Genomic DNA, 25,627 nt, shown 5'->3' with positions numbered 1-25,627 from the left:
TACCCTGGTCCCAAAATTGATGCAGGTAAAAGATAGGTATTGGTCAGATTTTCCTTGTTTATTTCTATGAAAAAGACTTAAATTGATTTTGTATTTTTAATTAGTTCTAAAATGTAGAGCCTGTTCCTTTGCATTTTTAAAAATATCTTGGAAATATTTTTAAAAAAGAACAAGAACCTGACTCTTTTTGTTGTTCCCTTTGAGTCCTTGAATATATTAAACAAGTTCACAGTTTATAAAATATCAAAGCAGAAAGTTTCACCATGAGCTTAAAATGATCCTAAGATCCTGTAGCTCTTAAAATAGTAGTTTCTTCTCCTTTATCTCTGCTACAGATTCCATATGATTTGCTTAAACAGCACAATGAGTTGGATCATTTCACTTACCTATCTGAAAACTAACTCTACCACAAAATTACATTTATTTTATAAAAATATATTGATGTTGTGGATTAAATACCTCAATGTTATTCGAGAGACTAGTGTTTTCTTTTTAAATGAAAATCAAAGTTATTTTTCTCCTTTGTCTGTATTTTAAGACTGCTTGAGATTATTGTGTAGAAAAGGCCTGAAATATCCCACGATATACCTCTCCACTTTTTAGGACTGTAAATAATTAAAATATTAAAGAAAAGGGTTTTATGCTTTGTATAGAAAGTTACAACACTGTATCATCAACTAAAAGAAAATACCCCTGTTAAGTATGAGAGGTTGCTTACATTTTATTCTTCCACTCTTATTATCAATGTATTTTTTTTTAATCGTCTAAAGGAAAAGTCACCAGAACAGTTTATTCGAATGGCACAGACTCTGCCTCCACTGGGAGAAAGCTTCTTAAGATCTTCACTACCTGTGACTAGCAACACTAGCCCACTCAGTTTTTCTGCAACAAGTCTTCGTAAAGCTGAACCCATGAAGGATAGAAACCATAAAAAAGGTGAAGTGTACCCACATCTTGCTGTTGTTTTCTGGTAATTAATGTAGTTTGGCTCTCATTGTTCATAAACAAATGCTCAGTTTGAACATGAAAGAAGGTTTAAGTTCAGTCTTACCTCAAGAGGATCTGGCAGCATACAGACATGAAAGTTGAGAAATGCATACAAGAAATTGCCTTATTCTGTTCATGTTTGGAAAATGTTCTTAAAGATTTAGGAGAGGGTTGAGTGAAAGAAAAACAAATTCTAAATTGTACCTGTGGTTCCTCAAGCCTGTAGAAATAGAACTTCACAAAAATACTATAAGATTAGTAACCACTTTCTCCATTTTCACAAAAAAGAAAAAGAATTACGGGGAAAAAAAAAAGATTAGGAACGATCTTAAAGACGCAGAAAGGCCTACAAGAGACCTTGGATAAGCAAAGAGGTCTACTAATTCATACAGGATATTTCTTCCTCACTTGGAAATGCAAAAGTACTCTTTACTCTCTGTAATCTAAGATAATAAGGGTTTGCAATAGTCTAGCTAATGCAAAAGCCTGGATAACAATGATACGGATACAGCGCTGGACTTTTGCACAGATTCTCGAGAGCAGTTCTGGACTTCATCTGGGTTCCAGGGTGTGTGCGGCCTCCTGGGAAGAGCAGCGCTGAAGGGTGCAGAATGCAGTGCTTCAGTGTAAAAGTTGCTCAGATTTATTGGACAGTTGAATCCAATTTGAATGTAATTAATTCACTTAGAATTAAGATGATTATTTGTAAAACTGCCAGCCTGTCCATTAGCATTTCTGGTTCCAGGAAAGCAATGCAGTGAAATTTGAATTGACTTTAGAGACTTCTGAGGCCTAAAACCTCAGGGTTTGTGCCATATGAAACTGGTCATGTACCTGATGAACTTGAGGTGAACCTGAAAATGATGTAGGTACATTCTTATGATGCTGCATTGGAATTAAACTTGCTGTCTCTCCATGCGTTACACAAATAATATGACCGCAGCTAATTTACTCTAATTGGTACACTATTACTAAAGAAGCTCTATGCAAAAGAAGCTTTGCCCCATGTAATATTTATGCTTTGAAAACCTGCAAAAATGGTCAGAGATCTACAGTGCACTGAGGCCAGATTGCTGAGCTACCTCTAGTGTGAATACTGACAAAAAGGAGGTGGAAGTGTTTCTGCTGTGTCTTAGGCTGGGGGAATGAGGAATCTCAAGGACTTCAGTCTTATGTCAGTAAAACAGAGATAGTCTCTATTTTACAAGAGTGGGGTGTTCTGTTTGCTATATATTGCTTGTTCATACGGTTTTTGTTTACTTCCCCTTATTTTACCTTGAAGAAAAGAATAATCAAAAAGATAAACCTGGTGAAGGCTCTGCAGAAGAAGATTCCGATAATGAAAATAGTGACAGAAACCTTGGAGATACAACTGACATCCTAAATATGGTAATATATTCCACTAATGAATCTCTTAATTCAGTCATTTTTATGCAGGGGAAGGACAAAGCAAAAGCAGCTAAATCATGTTTCAGGTTCTAGTACAGAGCTCCTTGCTAGCCCAGAACATCATATGTGGCACCAAGATGTACTGACATACTGTTAATGAGCATGCATTTCATATCATCATTATCCAATGCTAAAGTTTGTTTTCATTTTCCAAGTAATGTTGTAATACGAGATTGAAGCAGTCCAAGTAGTGCAGCCCCTCCTTACGCTTTAGCTCTGGCTATCAGAAAGAAAAGGAGAAGGATGCTGGATACCACATGGTGATCTCTATCTCTGACCTTCCTCTCCCTGATGATTTCCAAGAGAGAGAATTGCAGGAAATGAAGCAGAGCACTGTCTTTTCCTGTTCTGAGAAGGGCTTTTTTATTACAGGTGGATCACATTAAAGGGAAGACCAAAAATGCAGACATTTTGATTATTTAGTGATCCCCAAGCATGTTCCTATGTACTTCTTTTATTTAAAAAATATTTTCATGTTATCACTTTCACACCTTTCCAAAACATTTTATTCTCTTGGGTGATAAGGCATGTCCTGGCCTTACCACAGTGCACTGGAAAAAGTCTTGGTTTTTTAACTTCAATGGAATGGAAACAAATGACCAACTCACTGTGGACTCAGCTCAGAATATGCTGTCAGTTATGCTGGAGGGATTGCACATTTTACAGGAATTATTACTTGTTTGTACGTAACAGTGCTTAGTAATTTAAGAATCTTGTTTGTGCATACCATTTATTTAACAGTTACAAAACTTTGTTTTAATTTACAAGAAAAAAATTGTTTTCAGATATAATGCACAACGTAGCCTTCGTTAATTCACTGACACGTTATTTATAACGTATTGCACACTTCATGTGCTAGACTTCCTTCTCCTTTTTGTTTTTGTACCCACTGGGAAACGATTTTAAAACGTGTATCAGAATGAAACAGTAAATTTGAAAGAAGTCTGTCAGGCAAACTTGTCAAAATACAAAGAAAAATGATTGCTCTTCTTGAATCTGAATGAAAATAATCGGCTACAGCGTAGTTTTTTCAGTTTTTCTAAACTGTGGCAACATACAGCCTTATTGACAAGTGTGACAAGAGCAGAAAAAAACCATATTGATGATAGAAATTCTTTGGAGTCAGAAACCAGAACTGTCAATGCTCACTGTGTTGAAAGAGAATATGGTGGTTAAACCATAAGCAGTTAACGAACAGCAGAACATTATCTTGTCATTTGGAGTATATGGGAAGGGACAACAAAAATCGCACTATACTTGCCTGCCTATTAGCATCCTACATTCCCTTGCCTTTTGTTTTCTGCTTTAGGTAGAAGAGATAAAGGCATTAGACTCCAATGAAAATTTCTGCTATGTAATGTTTCTTTGAACACGTTCTTTCAAGGCTGTGGTATCAAACTGGATGTTAAGTTGAAGGTTGTGATGATAACGGAATAAGGTGTTATAGTTGTAGCCACAACTTCATGGTGAGTGGAAGGTGTATCTAAAATGTGCTTTGAGGGCTGTAAGAGAGGGCATGTAGCTTTCAGTCTCTACAGACAGTTTAGATGTTGACATCTAAGCTAGTTATCACTCTCTGGTTTTGTAAGCAGTAAATGAGGGAGTGGAAGTGAAATAGGTGACTTGAGCGATCATACAGATTTGTCTCAACCTGACTGTGCAATAGTATTAAAACGTTCATATAATAGCTCTGTTTAGTAGAACTGGGCTGTGATGCTGCTTTACCTATTAGTTATATGTTCAATAGAGATCTTCTTTTTTTGCAGACACATGCAATGAAATTGGATCCCAGTGACCAGTCCTTAAAATTATCACCACTCCAAAAACAAAAGGTACTGTGCCTAATTATACGTATATATGTATACTTACACTGATGTTTAAAAGATCTATAATTCTTGTATTATCCTTGTACTTTATTGTATTGCTTTGAGTTTTAAAAAAGCTAGGCAAATTTTATAGGCCTCCTCCTGATAATTTTCTGAGTATCCACAAGGTAAAATTCTGTGCAGCTGACTGAAGTCAGAGCGAATTTGTGCAGGCACACAGAATTCCTCATATCCAGCAGTTTGAGATGAGAGTATATAATACTTAAGCAGTTTAAGGAGCGAGAGACTATCATATACATGCTGTAACTTAAGCTGATAACATACATTTCTACTGGTTTGTTGATAATAAAATATTTTCATTGAGTTTTGGGACATAATGTAAGTAAAGATTTTTATTTACAGATATTCACCATGGACTATATTTAAAGGAGTAATAATGCTGGCTTTAATTGTGAAATTAAAATACTTTTGTATCATCTTTCTATTTCACCTCCTAAAGTGATCACAGCATTTCAGCATTTTGCTCTATTTCATTATAATTTTATTTTATATTTTAAAAAAACTTTTCTGCAGAATTTGGTAAATAAGTGTAAAATATAAAGCAGAAAGACAACAGATTTTCAAAGTTACTAGAAACTGCATAACAGTGAGTGCAGCAGAAGATGTCCGAAGGGGAAGAAAGGTGGAGGAAGGTGTAGAGAACAGTAGTTTTTTCCTTGTGTTCGCACAGCCTCACGCATTGCATGTGCTCTAGCTTATGGGACTGCATTCACTTTGAGTGCTTGGATAGTGCAAAAGGCGTAGTAGTACATTTACCATCAACAGAATGTTTCGTTCTTCTAATGTGTGCACTTGTAAATGCATTTCATGTGAAATACCCTACCTTTTATGCTATCCTTTAGTCTCCTCGCACAAATTGGTTCTTTTCTTGTTCAGATGTTTTTGTAAGCTTTTTCTTTTGCTGTCATTTGTCCTTAATGCTTTCCTTCTTTCTTTTTAATTTTCTGCTTCTCATGTGGAATAGAAGAACAAAAAAAAAGTGAAACTGAAAAGAGATGGTAAGGGGGGGCTGGAAAACAACGATTCTGATTTCATGAAGGAGGGCTCAGAATTAGACTGTGGCTCTTTACAAAAGCAGTCTTCCCTTTCAGAGTTACCGGGACAAGATTTAGAAAAAAGTAGTGCCTTTGTAGGGAAGCCTGTGGCCAAAAAAAACACAATGAAAGGTAAATTGGAGCATGCACAAAGTGTTAGTACTTTGAAAAGTGGTGTTCAACAAATTACTGGGGACAAATGCAGGTTAGTGAAAAGGGAAAAAGACTATGCGGAAAGTCCTGAGTTTGTCAGAGAGGATGGAACTTATAATCTTCCCACTGAAAAACAAATTCTGAATGAAAAAACAAATTCTTCCAATAAAAAGTCAAAAGCTGTTAAATCTAAACAGTCCCTTAAAATAGAGGTACGTCCTTCTGCATCCAGGGATCAGCCCCAGACTGATTCATTAATGATACAAAAATACCATCCTGTTAAAAAGCAAGGAAGTCAAGAAACAGTAGGAAGTCAAAACAAAATAAAGGATGATGTTGAAAAATCTGATAAATGTGAAAGAATATGTGTCAGAGGAGAAGAAAGTAACGAAGAGCAGAAAAGGTTTAAAAAAAAGGATCAGTTTTTGAAACAAATAGCTGTAACTATGTCATCATCTTCAACTGAGGAAAGTAGTAATGATCTTACAAAATACGTACTTAAGAGTAGGGAAAAAGACGAGGACTACTATGAAGGCAGAGAGGTCCAGAAAGCAATGAAAACAGTAGAAAAAGTGAAAGATTTGGACTTAGAAAAAGACGACAGTGAGACTGAGGAGATGCAAGCTACAAACAATGAGAAAGAATATATAGAAGAGACTGATATAAAAAGCCTGAATGATGAAGAAACAAACTGTGAAGCTAAATCCGATGATGACAGTCAGTTAGAGATTAAGAATGAGGAGGACTCTGATCAAGAGCAGGAGAGTGAAGGCAGTGAAAAGGGTGAAAGTGAAAAAGAAAAACTAGATGAAACAGTTAACAGTAAAAGTGAACTAGGAGAGGAAGAAGAAGAGAGTGAGGTTAAAAAAGATGAAGCTTCAGTAGGAGGAGATGAAGAGGAAAAAGATAATGAAGAAAATGAAAGAGAGGAATCACAGGCTGAAAGAGACAGTGAGAATGAGGGTGCAGAAGAGACTGAAGAGATTAATCAGGAAGATGGCAAAGAACAAGGAAGTGAGGAAGGCAGGTTGATGGAGGAAGAAGAAACGCTGAGTGAGGGAGAAAAGGAGGATAAGGAGGAGGAGGAGTATGCAAAAGAGGAAGATACTGAAAAAGAAAAGGAAGAACAAGTGAAAAGTGAGGGAAGAGATGAGAGTGAGGGAGGAGGTGAAGATAAAGAGGAGGAGGAGGAGGAAGAAAAAGAGGTAGAGGCAGAAGGGGAAGGAGAAGATGAAAAGGAAAATGAAGAAAACAAAGAAAGGGAGACTGAAAAAGACAAAGAGGGTGAAGAGGAGGAGTTAGAAGAGTCATTGGTAGGGAGGGAAGAAGCAGAGGTATCTGAAGAAGAAGAGTTATCCAAAGAAGAACAAGAAAAGGAAGATTCAAATAGGAAGCCTATCGAGGTGGGAGAGGATGGAGTGGAAGAAGAAGAAGAGGGGGAGGATGAAGTAGAAGAGAAAAGAGTAGAGGGGGAGGAGGAAGAGGAAGGAGCAGAGGCAGAAGTAGGAGGGGAGGAAGGGGAAGAAGATGAAAATAAGGAAGAAGAGGAGTGGGAAAATGAAGAAGAGGAGGAAGGAGGGGTGGAAGAAGAGGAGGAAGGAGGGGTGGAAGAGGAGGAGGAAGGAGGGGTGGAAGAGGAGGAGGAAGGAGGGGTGGAAGAGGAGGAGGAAGGAGGGGTGGAAGAAGAGGAGGAAGGAGGGGTGGAAGAAGAGGAGGGAGGAGGGGTGGAAGAAGAGGAGGAAGGAGGGTTGGAAGAAGAGGAGGGAGGAGGGGTGGAAGAAGAGGAGGGAGGAGGGGTGGAAGAAGATGAGGCAGTAGGGGAGGAAGAAGATGAGGGAGAAGGAGTGGAAGAAGAAGAGGGAAATGAGGAAAAAGAGGGAAAAGGGGAAGAGGGAGAGGAGGAACAAGAAGGGGAAGAGGGAGAGGGGGAAGAAAGAGAAGAGGAGGAAGGGGAGGAAGAAGGGGAAGAGGAGGAGGAAGGGGAGGAAGAAGGAGAAGAGGAGGAGGAAGGGGAGGAAGAAGGAGAAGAGGGAGAAGAAGAAAAAGGGGAAGAGGGAGAGGAGGAACAAGAAGGGGAAGAGGGAGAGGGGGAAGAAGGAGAAGAGGAGGAAGGGGATGAGGAAGAGGAGGCTGAGGGAGAGGAGGAAGAAGGAGAGGAAGAGGAAAAAGCAAAAAGTAAGAGAAAAAATTACAGCAATAAGCTTCCACAAAAGAAAAGCAAAACCAGGAAGCCGGAGAAGAGAGAAAGTACTGATTTACCAAAGAGCTCTAAACAAAAAATGAAATCCAAACAGCATGTAGCAAATGGTTTACAGAATTCAGAACAATTTTGGAACAATGTCCTACCTCATTATTTAACGCTGAAGTAGCATAGCCTACCGGAGATGCATTTTAAGCCTATTCAGGAAATTTGGAACTATGGCAGATTGATTTTTATTACTTAATTATTTTTTTTTTTAATGTAGTCAAAATACATTCTTATGCATATACTTTAAGTGCCAATTTCTTGAAAAAGACTGACCATAATGTTTAGGTTTGGGAAGCTTTTATGAGAGAAATCATAGAAATTGTTGATAAGTCATTTACACAATTGTCTTTATTATGTATGACAATTAAAAACATAACTTCTGAGGAGGCAAAATGTGATGGCCTCTTAATTAAATTATAATGTGCTGACAACATGAATTATACATTGTAACAGTGTAATCTTTGTCTTTGAATCAGGTTTCTTATGGTAATACATCGATTTCAGTTCAGGATAGCTTACTTGTTAATGTGCCTTATATGAAAGGAGTGTCAGTAAATTATCAAGGATGCATCTTTTTAAATTTTGGTATCACTTCATTTCATTCCCCCTACTTTTCTTCTGTTCATATATTGGTAAAATGTTTGAGTACTCAGCGTAGATTAAAGAAAGGACAAGTTGCCAAATGTACACGGGTCACTAGATGTGAGGTAAATGGAAATGCAGGCCTGGGTCAATGGTGGCCTGGGCTTTTTCAAAAGCCTTAAGATTGACTTCTTATTTTGGTGTCAGCACACAATTATGTGCAAAAAGACAAACACAAGTCTTAAGAATCTGGCCTAGATTACATTACAGTCAGAATGCATCTGTTTAGGGATAATTTTTGACTATCACATTTGGTGATTAGATATAATTAAGAATTTGAAAATATGCACCTGTAAAACATTATGTACTTGTTTATACTGTGCAATACACAAAAGATTCTATATCTGCCTACAAAAGACTACGTTGCATTAGTCATCTAACTCTAAGGTTCTCAAGGAGGGGAGTATATTTTGTTGCAGTGTGCAGTATATATATGTTTTCAGGATCAGAGCCTAAGTTTCTCCTCATTGTAGGAGATTTGCGTTTTTCCCTCCAAAAAATCACATCTGTCGTCTCCAAAAAGAGGACAATGTAGTAAAATAGGAAGCCAGATGGAAAAGTAGAGAAATTAGCTTGAAAGCCTGAGTTCTTTTTGGAAAAGACAAAGTATGTATGTTACTACTTCTGGAGTTTCCTTAAAATACGCAAACGAATCTTGCAAATTATTTTTGTAAGATACTGCATTACTGTTTCAACTATTAGTGGTCAAACTGGCAAAAGAAGGGATAGGGACTCATCATATGCTTAAATACTCGTCATTACTTAAATACTATGCTAATGGGTTGTCTGAGAAATTTTTGTAAACAGATCTCGGTAATGACATTCTCTAGAAAAATAGTTATTTAACTCCTGTTTGGAAATGAGGACAGGATAAGAAGGAATCAAAATCAGTAAATGTCATTTAATAAAAAATTTAATGGAATCAATACTTATGTTGAGATTATGAAACATTTTTAATGTTGTTTTGTAAGACACTGACATTAAACTCTCTTTGACACAATGTCTCCAGAATTTATTTTCTAAAAGACTGTAGTAGATTAATAGTTTGTCAGTAGATTCTAGTCCAGTTCAATCCTTCTTACTTCAGTCACCCCTTCCATGTACTGCATTTGAAGGTAGGATCACTTTCAGTCACATGCTGTGCCTGACTGTAACAAAAAGTTAGTCCAGTGACTGTATTTTGTCCCTGTGAAATTTGTCTCAAGCTTTGGGATTTTCTGGAAGACATTGTCTTGACATCAGCACGCGTAAGTCTCTTGAAACGGGTAAGTATCCTCATATTCTGATAGAGTGGAATATTTTAAGAGTTAAATGTGCTTCCCAGGAAAACAGCGCTCTCTAACAATGGAGTCCTTGGTTATTTCGCAGCAGTGCTGCATTGTCACTGAACTGCTGCGAAAATATTTACTTTTGAAACTAAGTGGATCTAAGCTGTATTATTTTATCTTTCTTAGGAAAGATTAGGATGTTACTGTAATTGAACTTAGAGTAATATTGAAAAGTATTTTTATAGACCTAAAACTGTGTTTCTTGGATACAACATCTACTTATTTGCGATTCTAAAATTTGGCTTTGGAAGAAAACTGTGCTGTGAAAAAAATCTGTTATTTCTTGTGAAAAATAGTTGCTAGAGAGCGGGGGGAAAAAAGTGAGAGCACTTTGAAGCAAGGGATTTCCAGTTCCACATAGGAATGGCTCTTCATTTACTGTTTGGCTGTAGCTTTTAATCTAAATCCTTAGGCAAGTGGGGAGCATTTGTTGATCCTCTCTTAACATGCGCTGATAGCATAAAGCTTCCCAGGAGAGTAAAGGAAGCCAAGTTACGGGCATCTCCTCTTCTTTGTTTTGTCTGGATGAAAATTTATTGAATTGAGAACTGGTTTTATATTGTTTTGTGGATCATTCCTGTGGCAGGGGAAAAGCAGAGCATTATTCCAGCACTTCTAAGGGTTTTCCACAGAACCGTTATATAAATTGTACACTGTGCCAGTGTTTCTGGGCTTTGGGGGGACTTTGGAACTCCATTAGCGTAACGAGTGGAACTTTATTTATTTTGACTCATACTGGTTTATAAAGTTTGGTACTTGTGGTTTTGTGGAAATTCAGTGTGTCCTTGGTAGTTATTATGGGGTACTAAAAGGTTTCTGCGCAGTGCTTAAGCAACATGGCAGAAGTACTCCTGAATTACTTTTTAGTGGAGAAAAAAACATCCTGCAATAAAGAGAGAAAACAACAGACAACTGCTCAGACCAAAGGTCTGTCTAGTCCAATAGCTTTTTTTCTACCAGTGGCTACTGGTGAATGTCTGGCAAAAAAATACAACAGTAGAGCAAACATGTAGTGTTACTTCTCCTGTGTAATCATTAAGTATTCCGAATATATTCAGTACATTCAATAATTTGTGGTTCAGCAGATGTATCTGTTACATTTAATAGCCATTTTTCTTCCATGAATTTCTTTCAATCAGTTTGTAACCCATTTAGCATCCAGTACATGTTTTGGCAAACAATTCTTAGATTACTTTACACGTTGTTTGAAGAAGTAACTCCTTTTTTTTTTTTTTTTTTTTTGGCTTGACTCTGTCTTTTGATACCTTCATTTGATGTCTCTGTATTCTTGTATTAGAAGAAAGAGCATTTATTCCCTCTTCATGTTTTATTCCTTCATGATTGTCACATGGAAAAGCTGTTGAGCTATGTGGTTTAAATCAAATCAAGATCAAAGTGGTTTATTGATTTATTAATAACAGTTCACCAGCAATCAACCAACTACACATTCAAGATCAAGGCAATACAGCAGGTAACAACAACACTAGACATCCATAAAATGTTAATAAGTTCCTCCAAATTGCTAAGCACCCACAAATTTTTAAGCACCCTTGTGCAGCTAGTCTCAGAAGATTTAATATCTCTGCACACTCTCACAAACATGTTCACAGAATTACATATGCACAAACTGCCTTTTCTAGCAGGCATTAATTACAAGCACACACCCCATTTTTAGGGGGCGGGATGCAAGTTGGCTCTTGCCACACAGCTCCTGTTAGAGATGAGGGTGCTGTAGATAACTTTTGAATATGCTGTAGCACAACGCTTCCTTTATGCCTGCAAAATTTCAGCAGGTAAATTTTTCTATTATATCTGAAAATATTAAACTATCTGTTCAGATAATAGTCCTCTTTGCGTAACTGGTGCTGAATAACGAAAACTTCTTTCTCCCAACTACACAAAATGTCTGATTTTCATTCACTGTTTTTCATCCTGGTGTCTTATCTGGATAGGTACGTGATCATTCTTTAGAATGGGGCCTTTAGGAATCATGCAGAAAAGGACATTGAGTTGTTTCCATTGCTTTTATTTTTTTTCCCTAGCTTTTCTTAGCTTTAGCTATCTTTGAAGATAAATTTTAGCTTACTTTCTCCAAAGATGACACTATCTTCTAGATCTTGCCTCGCAGAATAGCAAACAGTATATTATTTTTATTAATTGAATTTGTGATTGAATCTAGTAACTTCACAAAAGCATTGTTAAAGATTCTAAAACGAATGAGAGTGATTAAAGGCAGAGCATTTTTTAAATGCAGTCTGAGTTTTTTCTTAGTGCATATAGGCTGGATTTAGAACTGTGAACTCACCTTGTGAACTCACCTGAACTTTTGTGTGTTGCCTTTAATTTTATAATGAGTATTATGGGAAGCAGAATGAAGCTCAGAAATAATAGGATCTTCAGACAAAAGAGTGTTTTCAGGTCTGTAAAAAGGCAAAAAAGGCAAAGTAAATGTAAAAGGGAAAATTCTCAACTCATTTCTAAATGTTCAATTCAGATAAATGGGTGTTTAGTACTGCGGCATTCTATTGAGCATCTGAGCAAATATTTTGCTTGCACAAATGGCAGACTTACAGTTTTGTCCTCAGTGAAGTTCTGAAGTCACTCACTGAGTTGTAATATTTTTATACACTTTTTCATAATGGAGAGAGGAGAGGCTAGCTTTTGCATATTGAAAGGATTTTGGAGAGATAGCTTTGGCACCAGAAAATTGCACTGCTGAGAGCTACAAAGGCTTTATTTTTCTATTGCCAAAATAAAAAGCAAGTACACTTAATCACTGTCCTCTTTAAGGATTTGTGATAGTGCCCATTGCTTCTTTGCGTGGCAACCTCACACTAATAATTTAAACAAGTATTAATACTGTTATCTCAAAAACCCATACTTGGTTATGAAAATACTTATTATCAGGGCCCTGAAATGTCAAGTGTAAAGATATTTACCATTCTGGCTTGCATAAATGTCCCAGCATTGAAAAATCAGACATGACTCTGTCTGAGGTGGGTTGCAGGGCAGTCTGCTGGAATGTCCCGGGTTCAACGTTACGGGTTTAGAGCTTTTATAATTTGTCACGAGTGCCCCACCTTTCACACAGAGTTGCATTTGTGGTTTGTGTGAAATGTAAAGTTATTTGTGGTTTCATATTGAAAGCGTGAGAGAGAGCTAAACAAAGGTAGCTCTAAGCAGAATTTTATATTAAACAAAGCCTTTATCTGCACCTACACCTGTAAGGATATAGATCACAGTAGTATCGAAGAGTAATATTTCCCACTCCGTGTGTACCTGTGACACAAGAGCCTGTGCTTTGCTGTTCAACTGGAAAGTCAACAATAATGACCAGTCTAACACGAGTTTGGGATTGTGAGCCACCCTGGAGGCTGGTGTTGTGAAGTTGGCCGTGCCTTGAAAAATCTACCCGTACATGATGAGAATGGGTTTAAAGATTATTGATGGTTGTACAGAAATGGCTACTTTTACATCAGAGCCTTTTGAAATGGGGCATCTCTCCTGAGAGACCCAGTCTTGCAGCCTGTGGAGATTTTCGCAGTGACTCGTGGGGCATCCTTTTCAGGAATGTACAAAGAACAGAGGATCTTGAAGAACCTTCCTGCGTGCTGTGGTGCTATTGGTGAAAATTTGCCTTTGCCCTTATTTTTGCCTAAGCACTGAATAGTCCTCAGCATGATTAAGGCAGGATTTCAACAAAAAGCACAGGATTTTGGAGAGACATGCAGTACCCTAAGCTATGTGGCACAATAAAAGCAGAAAGTAGTGACTATTGTCATTCACTTGCAAATACATGGGAGCTGCATGGCAAACTCCAGACACTAAAACTTTTTTTCTATAAGAATTCGGAAAAAATGCACAAACTGCATCCAAGTGTAGGCTCATACTCCTGATGTCTGTTAGCATTAAGAATTCATCTTTTGCAGCATAATATCTTCCAGAGACATGCTAACTTTTCGAGATAACATCAACATATTCTGATTTGCAGTTGCTCCTTATATTTCATCTGTTTTACTTAACTACTCAGGAGTTATTTTGGTATGCTATTTCCAAGTGACTGAATATTAAAGGTATTTATGTTACTATGTAAAGTAGCTCATAAGATATTATAATTTATGTAAACAGTCTCCAACTTGTGTTATGATTCTTCACAAAATACCTTAAAAATTCTGTCTAGTTCTATAGACTTCTTTTTCCCTTTTCACCCTGAAATTGAGACTATTTTTTTTGTTCTCCAAAGAAAGCAGACTTTTTTTGAGAAGATAACAGTTTTGTATATGAAAGCTGTAGTATATCTGATCTATTTCAGATGTTTTCTTGTGGGGAATAAATAATAAAAAATTGTCCTGAATTGCTGGAGAAAGGGAATCCTTTAGATAACGCTGTTTAAATTGGTTTTGTAGTGAATAGTCAAAATTAAACCAAACCTGAAGGTACAAATACTGTCTTTTTTAGAATGTAGTTTTACATTAAAATTTGAGACATCATTAGATAGTTATTTTTACTCAAACAGGAATGCAGAGATGTATCTTTCTCCAGTAACACCTACAGCAGCAAGCTGGCAAGCCACAGAATAATTACACCAAAGCCAACTGAAATATCTTTAAGATAATTCCATCAAAGACAGGACTGTCTACTACTGTGTGATAAATATCAGTGTACTATCTCAGAATGACACATAAAGACTCTATTAATAAATGTAATCAGATTAATTCTCTTAATGCAAAGTGTGTGCGCTGCCAGCCTGTGACAAAAGTGCACAGACATGGAAACTTGTAGGTCCTTGTGTTTGGCTATTAGTAGATAAAATATATTGCATAGCAAAGTATTGGCAGAAGAAGACTTAGGAAAACAACAATTAAAAATGAGTCTGCTCAATCAGTTTCTAACAACGTTATTTACAGCTATGTATTCAATATTTTATTCCATTTTTTTCTCAGAGTGACACCTACTGTTGGAGGATTCCAGTGCAATGTCGCAAGTACCATTGTGGTAATTAGTCATCACATATTCAGGGCAATCAGTGTATCACTGTGTGGGCATTTACTCCTTCAAAACATTTTTCTTTGTCATATTTACAAGAAGGTATAACTTGTCTTCAAAGTTCGATTTTTGCTTGACATGGAGCAATGGAAACTCATGTCTGACATAAAAATTATTTCCATTTGTTTCACTGTCTGCACAGCATGCCTGAAATTATGAGTTCAGCGTTGCATTAGTATTCCAGGATACTTGCATGACAGAAGCATTAGAGGACTGTTCATAAGTATCAGGTAATCCATGTCAAGTGCTCTTGCCATGGAATTGTACAATTAGAAAACCAAAATGACCTAGCGGAAGTCTAATGTTAACTTTTAGACAAGTTGTGGTGACAGGCTTGACTTTACTAAAAATTCTTTTAAGTGTATTCAGCTGGGCTCTTCTGTTTGTCTCCATGACAATACCTAAGGAAAGCCTAGTCTGGCTTGTTGACTGCCTTACTGCTTGTAATTGAAAGAATAAGCTGTTAAATCTCTTGTTTGAGTGTTCTCTTTTGAGTACTTACGTCTTCGAATTTTGTCAGTCAGCAGACCGGACAGCTCTTTCTTTAGTAATCATTAAAGTGAAAGACACTTCTCTAAGGTTTAGTGTAGCTGAGCTAATAAATTTTCTATATGAATAGCTACAAAATGGAAGCCCAGTTCATATTCCTGATGACAAGCGGCTGACACTATGAGGATTTTAAGATGTTAAGCTTTCACTGTAACTGCTAAGTAAGAAACAACAAGGTATGTATCTTAGCTTTACTAAGAGTTTTGTCAGGCAGTATTTCCAGTACCTTCACATCCAATAACTTGACATGAAAAGATGAATATCAGCAAAATGTTACATGCCTACCCATCCATATGCCTCCAACCCACAAAGGGTAAACACAGCTATTTTTATTTTTTTTTCTCTCATCTGCATGTAAAATCATGGTTAATATTGTTACTTTGAATGCTGTTTTAGTAAAATGTTAGCACAGTGGATTTTCCCAGCGTGGACGATTCAGGAGTAACATTGGTGTGCACTAGTATTTTGGAGAGTAAAACGATAGCTCGTAGAGGATATGAATCCTCTATCTATTCCTCTTCAGTCCTGCATCAAAAAAAGAAGGATGCTCTTTAGAAATGCATTTTGTAGTTGCTCTACAAAGGGAGCATTGTTCAGTCCCATATGAAAGCATTGTCCAACCTCCTTAGACCTGATATCCATCTACGAAGAGTCTTCTACTTCACAGTGAAACTCCTACTAGGTACGTGTTCCACTCAGTTGTTGTATAGGTGTGTAAGAGCACCACGGCATGCTTTTGGGCATGTGAAGGTAATGGGCTGGACAGGTAATGGGAGAAAACTGTTCCTTAAACGATTAAAAACTCTGCTAAGCAATTGCTGGTTTATAGCCATAAAGCTTGGCAGAACAACGCCAAGGAAGAAGCATGTAGCTAACTACCTCATCCTCAGCCCTCTTTAATAATCTTCTCTGTGGACTTTTTACAGTTTCCAGGGCAACTAGGAACAGAAATATCTTTTCTGTAAACCAAAGCTTCCCAGAACTCTCCATTTCTGAGTGGTACACATAGTAATTACAGATTTCTCTTCACCCCTGAGTTTTCACCAGATTTGTAAAAGATCTGCAACTAAATTTGTCTCATCAGTGGTTTTGAGATTTTGTTCCCTAGAAACATAAAATGGTGGTGGCAAACAAAATATTTTGACTTCTTGGGGAGGCTTGGAAAGGTACCATAAGGCTTCCCTTCTGAAATGCTAATTACGAACAGCCCGTCTGAGCCAGAGCTCAGTTTCCATAAAGCATGCAGGAGGGATCCACAATGACATAGTTACAGCAGTGTAGAGAAACCTAGTTCACAGCTGTCATTTGAGCAAGGTCTGCCATGAGACATGTCTCCAGTCTTGAGTGAGACTGTCTTTCAGCCAGAGCATGACACCAGGTGAGGCAACAGTATGGAACAGAGTGAAATTTTTTTCCCCCCTCTCCTGTAGACCTAGGTCCACATTTTTATAGTGGAAAAGAAATGTCTTTATTTTGTATTAATCTGCCAAAGAAAAGCCAGCTGCAGCCATTTTAGCAGAAGGCAGTTATACCCACTGAGGCAATACTTTTACCACAGCTGTAAACGAGTAACGTCATTCGTCCCCCTAAAGCTTGGATACAGCACATTTATCCTTAAGGATGTCTTGTTATGAAGGTCAAGGTTTACAGGAAAACCAGTGTAAATGCATGCAAAAAATTAAGCAAGCGAAACGGTTACACAAAATCTGTATAGTCTGTTAAGTCTGCAAGGTCATCTTTCAAAGACTGATGTTCCGCTGTACTGATTTATTGTGCCAGAGGTGCAAAATATTTAAGGTTGTCTCATAGTACCGACCACTTCTTTTGTCCTTGAAGAAACTGGAACCTCAGGCTTAAATGAAAATTGTTTCAAATATTTTATTTGTGTGTTCTTTACTACTTTTCACTTTCTGTGTGTGACCTTGGCCAAGTGAGCTTCTCTGTGTCTCAACTTCAGAGGTGAAACTATTGAAGTTATTCTTACAGCATTATCTTTCTATGAATAGGGAATTTAAAGTGGAATAAGAAAATAAATGTTGTAAAGCAGGATGAAAGAGAATAACACAGATATTATACATATATGTAATATATACATATACATATATTTGCTTTAATTAGTAGCCTCAGATTCTTCAGAAATTATTTTTAATGGCCAGATAATTAATCTTTTGAAGTAAAAAGAGTATCTGTAGTATGACTTTCTCATCACTCCATTACCATTCGTAAAAACCCTCCAAAACATGCCTATAAAACTGTGCTGTCAGAGTTACTATTCAAAACAGGTTATTTTAGAAGTGGAACAGGTAAGTGACAGCCAGAGACACCTGTGTCGAGCTGCAAATACAGTAGCTGGAAAAGTGGTCCATCTGGGAAGCTGTTCAGTTTAACAACAGTAGGTGCCCTCTTTGGGGTGAAATGAGTGTGTCTCGGCTCCACTGATTTTTTTGACAAGGAGCATGTCTCGGTTGCCTGAACAAACACATCTAGTGTGATTTTAGGTGTTACGGGGTATCCTGCATGGCTGTGAGTTGGGGTCCAGAATGATGTGGGTCTCCATAAGCCCCATGTAAGGATGTCTCAGATTCCTAAGATGTCTGAGTGGCACTTATCAAAGGAATTCCACCAAAGAACTCTGATAACTACAATGTCGGCTTGGATTCTGTCTCCTTTGTAGACTCCTGCATTTAGATATCTTCGTTTAGGCTAACAGGAAAAGTTGTCTTTATGACAGAATCCAAACTTGACATGTAAGTTCACTGTAAGCGGAACTTGTGGAGCAGAACTGTGGAAGTTCAGCCGTTAGCAGCTGTAAAAGAGTAGTCATTTTTGTAGGCATAGGAGTTGTATGTAAATTTTGTAAGTTCTACAGGGCTACTGTAGGATCTTGGTGTACAGTTTCTGAAAGGCTGTAACTATGTTGATACGGATGATATCACACTGATTGTGGTCTGCTTTTTTATTCAGTTATGCTAAATATGTGTCCACCTGATTCTCCTTACCACAAGACAGGCAAATTCTAGAGTGCTGACAGTAATTTTGTAGTTTGTTAAAATGTTGTTTTATTCTTAGAACGATGCTATTCGAAGTCCCACTGATCAATGCTGGCTCTATAAGGAAGCAGAAAAAAGGTCTTTTTTATGTAACTCTGTGACAACTTTCCTAGCCATTTGGAGCATCTAGTTCTGATGACATTTTCACCAAATTTAAAAAAAAAAACCCAGAGAGTTCTTCCTGCCTATCTTTTTTTAATTTAGCACTAGGCTGTGCTTCTAGGAAGTATTTATAAATGGCAAGTTCTGGCTTTCTTCATTACTTTCCGTAGATTTAGCTGCCAGCTTAATGAGAATTAGAGTGCTATTCCTGATTAGAGATCTTATTATCTGTGCAGGAGGAAAGGTTTTGAAAGAAAATAAGCTTTGCATTTCTTAAATTATGTGTTGAATAATTAGATGAGGTGGAAAACAGTTGTCAGTGGATAGAAAGCTGGAGACCAAGTGTGCATAGAGATAAGGCTAGCAGTATAGGTCATTTCTGAGATTGGACTGTGTTATTGAAAAGGTGAGGACTGGAAGAAGAGCTTTTTTGTAATCAGTTTTTGACTTTCGGACTGATTTTCTTGTGAATATGTCATGACTTTTTACTATGCAATTAGGAGAAGCTCCTCCCTCAGAACTCAAATCCTAACTACTTTTTATCACCCATGCTATATGGAACGTAGGTATTTTTGTTGTTAGCTGCTTGACCAGTATCTCCACATCAGCAGAGCTAGAGATACTTAGATGTGCTTATAAAGTGGGATAAGCATTTTCAGTAGTTCAAAGGTGGACTAAACTCTTCCTTTACATTTAGCTGTCTCTACGTATTTTACTGTGTTTTATAGATGCATGTTACATAGTACATAGATGCCCTGCTAATCTTAAATTTCCTCCAGCGTGAGATGGCTAGGTTGAATCCCTTCCATAGGCCATAACTATGCTAAACATCAGCGAAAACTGTCTTAATTTTGAAAGAACAAAAAAAGAAAATTCTGGCTTTCTCACAGATATCTAAGTAATTCCATGTCAATCTGATACTCCTCTGGAAGACTAGAGTGTCAGTATTTTTATCCAGTGGAGGGTTTTTACATTTTTTACAAAGACAAAACCCTGTGCATGTGTTATCTCTAAACACTTCTGTATTAAATATTGCAGTGTACCCATAGTGGTACCATTCAAGTCTACATATAAACTATGCCAATGATAAATAACACCACTTCCAAAGGAGTTTAGATTAAAACATTTTCAGGTTTTGTTGTTCGTAGTTCCTCAGATATACTGATGCCTAAGAAGCAACTTCTTCTCATCTCCTAGAAAGGTGAAAGAATTATTAGCTCTTGCTTTCCGTCACAGATGCTGGAATTTATTCTAGAAGATTCAAGTTTGTAACCAGTTTGTCAAATTTAGCTTCATAATCAAATCTTCTCACTAAAACAACAACAAAAGAAGGTTTCAAAAAAATATCACCCCTTCTGAAACCTGCTGCCATTTTCCTCCCACCTGTTTACCTGTTGGAAATGCCAGGAGGCAGGACTCGGGCAGTGGTTGTGCTTGTTCTCAGAATGACTTTCCGCTGTGCGGAGCCCCCAGGGGACGACAGTGGGACCAGCACTGGGAACCTTTGTGCACTGCTGCCGGGAACCTGCACAACAGCGTGCCAGGGCACACGACCAGGGGCTGGTATGAAACGGCGTGCTCTGCCCTAGCCGGTGTGGTGTGTGTGTTGGCACTGCTGCTCAGTCTGCTTGCTGTGTGAGAAGAAGTGAAGGGTTACTGAGCACTGGAAGAGTCTGCCCTGGGGAATGGTGGAGTCCCTATCCCTGGAGGTGTTTAAAAGACGTGTAGATGTGGTGCTTAGGGACATGGTTTAGTGGTGGGCTTGGCACTTCTACGTTAACGGTTGGACTCGATGATCTTAAAGGTCTTTTCCAACTTAAAGGATTCTATGATTCTCTGATCTCACCAAATATTTTGCACTTAATTTTCTTTTGTTACAATTGAAAGCAGATGGCCTTTTTCGTGGTTTGCAGTGAAGTTCACAGTTACAGAGACAGACTGGAAAGCTGACTGGAAGAAGCCTCATTTAAGAAAATATTGGAAGGTATCTATTAGGAGAAGGTCTTTTCCCCAGTAGGGTGAGCTGAAGTCTTTATCTGTTGCAAAATGCCAGTTGTTTGGATCACCGTTGTGCTATGCTACCAATGGCACTTGTTGATTTCTGCTTTTATTTCATTCCTGACATTTCTAGAGCTGGAATATGTCACTGGCAATACAATGTACTACTAGGGTACCTTCAGTTTCCCGGGTGCTCTCTGTAGCGTCAGTGTGTGGTTGATGTGTAGCCTGAACTCCATGCTGGATTCGTCTTCGCTGCTAGCCCGTTTCACAGCAGTTTTCAGAACATGGTGTGTGCTGCACAGGTACTAGACACTGTGGAGAACTTGAACCAACTCTGCTGCATATGCTGGCATGCACAGTGAGGCTTTTTATCCTAAGTTTAGAAATTTTGGTCTTTGAAGCTGCAGAGGGCACCAGACAAGCCTGTGGGCAATAGGGCAGAAGAGAACAATGGAAGCGGTACAAGCTGAATGTCTGTGGTGAATCATTAAGAATCATTGTGATTCTTAATTCCAGGTGTGCAGTTGGGCTTAAAGTGGTGGGAAGGTTCTAAGTAAGGTCCAAAAATACTTTGCTAAGTTGTTGAGTCACCCAGAAGAGAACAGGCCAGGAAACCACTAACCTATTAAGCTTTTGCACGCCTCTTAACATTCTTGGCTAAGCAGCTTGTGTTCCGACCTCTAGAAACACTGGCTAATGGTCTCCTCCTGACTAGCAAGTTACCTTCTGATGAGCATGAAAAGCGTCATTGGGGAGACAACAAACAAAAATTCAAAAAAGTAAGAGGGAGTGAGGAAAACGTTGACAGAAGATAGGAGAGGGCGTTTGGACCCGAAGTATATGAAGGTGTTCAAAATAAGACCCATTCCTCTCCCACACTTTCAAAAGAGCATGCAGATTGTTCTCACCAGTCCCCATCATGACTCAGGCTTCAGTGGAACAGAAGTGTTTTGTGTTCAGGTTTCTGTAACATAAAGTACTGGTTCGATACCTGTATTTCAATCAGTTGTAGAAGAAAAGCATCAGAATGCAAAGATGTAATAGCACATCTGGGCACTCTGATGCAATGATAACGGTTCACTTGATTGGACGTCAGAAGCCCGTCTTGGACTTGCTTTAGGCCCTTATATTTCTGCAATGGGAGGGAGAATGTTTCTGTGTAAAATACTGTATGTCATGTTGTTACAAATACATAAATGGCATGGTAATGGTAGTCTGACTGAATGGAGTAAGAAGGATATCATCGGTTCTTTTTTCTACACATTTTTTTTTAAATAGTATTTGCACTTTTAAAAATTTATTTTATAATACCCCTGGCTATTTTATTTTACTATATTGAAGTTTGATCCTAGGCTGAAACAACTTAAATTCAAGTTATAATGTCTATATTGAATCAGATGAATCAGAACATTGTATCTGGTATTGTTTTATTAATTTTCTTGGGAAAGAGATTTTAATAATTTTTTTCCAGTTTGGAATTACTACTGCTTGTGTTAATTATGCATATTTCAAACATTTAAAATAAGCATTTTGTTGCCAGAAAAAAAAAAAGTTTCTTTCCATTTCTTTCCATTGCGTTTCCATTAAGAAGACACATGTTAGCAAAACATAAAAGGCAGCTGCACACCTAATGTTCACTGGAGGTCTGTTTTTTAAAAATCTGTTAAAATTAGCAAACCTCAAATGAGGGCTGCTGTCTTTGTGCTTACTCTCTCTACTCCTTGGAACATTTTCTTTTGAGTTTTCTTGTTCTTAGTCAAATTATCGTGTATGATGAACTGGTGTAGGATGAGGACCATGATATTCTGCAGCATGAGTTTAAAAATTATGTTTTGGCCATTTTGTCAAAGGAACAAGACTCGTCTGGAGATGAAGAGACAGATGAGGAGGAAGAAGAAGCAGAAGAAGAAGCAGAAGAAGAAGCAGAAGAAGAAGCAGAAGAAGAAGCAGAAGAAGAAGCAGAAGCAGAAGAAGAAGCAGAAGCAGAAGAAGAAGCAGAAGAAGAAGCAGAAGCAGAAGAAGAAGCAGAAGCAGAAGAAGAAGCAGAAGAAGAAGCAGAAGAAGAAGCAGAAGAAGAAGCAGAAGAAGAAGCAGAAGAAGAAGCAGAAGCAGAAGAAGAAGCAGAAGAAGCAGCAGGAGGAGGAGGAGAAGGAACAGAGCAAGAAGAGGAAATAGAGGAAAAATGTGAAAAAGAGAAGCATAGTAAAACAGCTGAGGGAGAGAAAAGTAGTAATAGCACAGTGGAAACTGTAGAGGTAAAAGCATTTACTCCTATTGAGTTACTGGTCTCTGAAAGAATTTGGTTCTATAATGAACATTAGTTTGCATATATCTGTTGCTGTCTTGTAAATGCAAAGTTGTTGTTTGGGGTGCTTTTGGTAGAGGGAGAAACACATATGTAGGTGTTAATAGTTAAACATTTTATTTTTTAACAAGTTTCAAAGTAGAGATTTCATTGTTTTGTGTCTCTATAGGCAGAAGAGACTACTCAGAAAGAGACCATCATTCAGCAGGGTAAGAATACAATTCCTGAGAATTGGACCATTACAGACATTCTAAACACAAATAAAACATTTCAAAAGATAAAACTTTTCTAAACAATCTCTATTATAAAAATACTGAACAATACAGTTATTGTCAGTAGTTGGTAAAAGCAGTTCTTGAGAGGTGATGAAATTTGAGAGGAAAAAAACCATTACTAATCATTAACGCTTTGAAAGAAAAAAATACTTTTCCCAGTTATGTATTGGAGGAAGTCCACGAGAAGGACTTTCTCATGGCAGGACTTTATCTTAATTGCTAAGAGCTGCTCTAGCTGTGCAGTGACACAGTAATGGTAATTGTACTAGCTCTCAAGCGACTTCTTTAGGTGCCATGTTTCTTCCCTTCAACAGAGAAGTCAACTTCATCTCTGTCAACTGACATTTCCTCATTACGCTCACAAACAGTTTATTTTAGGTGAAATGTGGTAATTACTGAACACTGTTCAGAGATGCTGAAGATGTAAGTTTAGATGTTGCTTGTAGTTTTGATGACAGTTTGCGTGAACTGTATATTCCTTTAGAAAAGCTGGGGAGCGTGAAGTTGAGTGCCCTGTATGTGAGACAAGTCAAAAATACTTCTTATATTTCAGAAATTCTGGAGTAATCTAGAATTGTTCTTTTGAAAGAAAATAACAAATGTGGCATAAAAAAGACCACTGCCTTAATAATAAGCTATGCCATTTATTTTCAGTGTTATAATGGAAATAGCTTGTCTAGAATGGACGTTTAAATATTTTTCCATCATCCAGTGATCTGGAAGTTTTGATACTAAGTTCTAAATTTACACCATTTGTACAGGGAGTATAGGAAAATTTAAACACAGGAACATCAACTCAGATGGAAAGTTTTTCCTTTCCCAGAATTGTTTCTATGGAATAAAATTCATGCTGAACCGTAACTCCTGCCCTAAAAGTCAGCTTTTCCAAATTAGAATATACTTTCAAAATCAGTATGCAAGGCATTGTCTTCTGTCAGCAAGAGGAAACTATGAGTGTCAAGTCAAAATGTTTTATATTATGTCACTGCCATAAGTGTTCAGTTCTTGAAAAGGAGCATCTGGAGGATAATATAAGAGCATTATGTAGAGAGGTTAAAAAAATAAAAATAAGTCTTGTCAGGCTGGGCATCAAGTTGAACTGAATATTCTGATTCCTTTTTTTTTTTTAAGATCCACATTTTCTTTAATGACTTTTACTTCAAAAATAATTTGAAGAACAGTTTTTTCTGCTCTTAATTTGCAAGAATCAGAAGGAAGTTAATATCATTATTTATATTATTGTAGAGGATGAAAGCACTGACAATGACACTGTGAACAATTCTTCAGAGAACACTGATGACCAAATAACTGGAGGAACTGTTGGGAGAAAAAAGGTACATGGCCTGATTTTTTTCCTTCTAGTTTTACCAGTGACCAAGGCAGCAGTGGGCAGTTACCAAGCTGAAGCAAATACCCCCATTTACCTGATCTGCTTAAACAATTAAACTGCTGAGCAACCTGCTCCTTCCGTTTAAGATTTATTTTGTGATAAAATAACTTTAAGTTGTCCAAATAATTGCTCTATTAAAATAAATCATAGTGCTTATGTCATTAGAAATGAGATAAAGCCCATTATCACCTGTTCGTGTAGTGGATGCCCTTAGAAGACAGGTTGTTAGTCACATCAGAGTTTGGTGAGGTGAAAACTTAGGAGTTGACTCCTATGAGACGTTGTCTGAAAATATTTTCCATGGTATTTCTCTCCGAAAGCAGCCGCTAAGCTAGTTGACCTTGTACCTATTTCCAACATGCACTGATTTAAAGACTGTATTTGTCTATAGCTATGTCTATATGCATGTTGAAGAGTACCTTATATGGAATTTCTTACAGGTTTCTGCAGAGACTGGCTGTTGAACAAAGACCTTGAGCACCAATTAACTGCCAGCACGTGTGTAGTCTCGCTGACATAAAACCACATTGTCATTAACTCTAATGGGACTACACACGTTTATAACGAAGCATATTAAGCATTTATGGCTCTGGGGCTTTGCAGATCTGAGCCTATATTTTTGCCTTAGACTTTTGTTTGAAAGAAACAGAAATAATTTTGCATCACTTGCAGTATTTTATACAAACTGTACAGTGTGTAATTTGACAAAATGCAATCGTTTCAACTTCTCTGATTCGCTTGTGCTGTTTTGGCACATTTCAAATATTGCAGCAGAATGTTTTTCATTGACATTTTTTAAATAGTCATTTTGTTTTGAAAAAAAATTATTTCTTTTACCAGGGAGAAATTTGCGACCTGAATTGACTTTGGCATATACAAAAGGCTTTGTGGGGTTTTTAACCTTGAATTTTACAGCTAATTGTTTTGGGCATATTATTTACCTGTTTTTTACTTCAGTTTTCCCTGTTTAAGCGAAAGCCACTGACAGGCCAGAAGAATGTATGTAGCAGAAAAGAAGACAGGTCTGGAAAGCCATTACAGAGTGGACAAGAAAAAGAAAAGGAAGATTTATCTGGTGAAGACAGTAAAGATGAAAACCAGAATCATACATTGGAGAATTCCAGGGAAACTGTGACTAACCAGGACGGAAGGATGAAATCTTCTACTTGTGTATTACTCTAA

At 37.5% G+C, this 25,627-nt stretch overlaps 1 protein-coding gene across 2 annotated transcripts in view; it reads left to right on the top strand.

Moving 5' to 3' along the window:
- RPGR (retinitis pigmentosa GTPase regulator) overlaps positions 1-25,627 on the top strand; it is a 61,005-nt gene extending 35,378 nt beyond the window's left edge. The window contains exons 11-18 of one of the 2 annotated variants that reach the window (XM_086471114.1): positions 777-936; positions 2,270-2,376; positions 4,203-4,268; positions 7,573-7,684; positions 22,534-22,730; positions 22,950-22,989; positions 24,301-24,389; positions 25,403-25,627. In XM_086471114.1, the coding sequence (XP_086327240.1) occupies positions 777-936; positions 2,270-2,376; positions 4,203-4,268; positions 7,573-7,684; positions 22,534-22,730; positions 22,950-22,989; positions 24,301-24,389; positions 25,403-25,627 (996 nt within the window). Of the gene's footprint in view, positions 1-770; positions 937-2,269; positions 2,377-4,202; positions 4,269-5,286; positions 7,879-22,533; positions 22,731-22,949; positions 22,990-24,300; positions 24,390-25,402 lie in introns of those variants that run through there. The other variant, XM_086471051.1, reaches the window with a different exon arrangement.

This window comes from Leptosomus discolor, chromosome 1 (genome assembly GCF_034619465.1).
Source record: "Leptosomus discolor isolate bLepDis1 chromosome 1, bLepDis1.hap2, whole genome shotgun sequence".
Lineage (NCBI taxonomy): Eukaryota > Metazoa > Chordata > Aves > Leptosomiformes > Leptosomidae > Leptosomus > Leptosomus discolor.
This window is presented reverse-complemented; position numbering and strand designations above follow the sequence as displayed.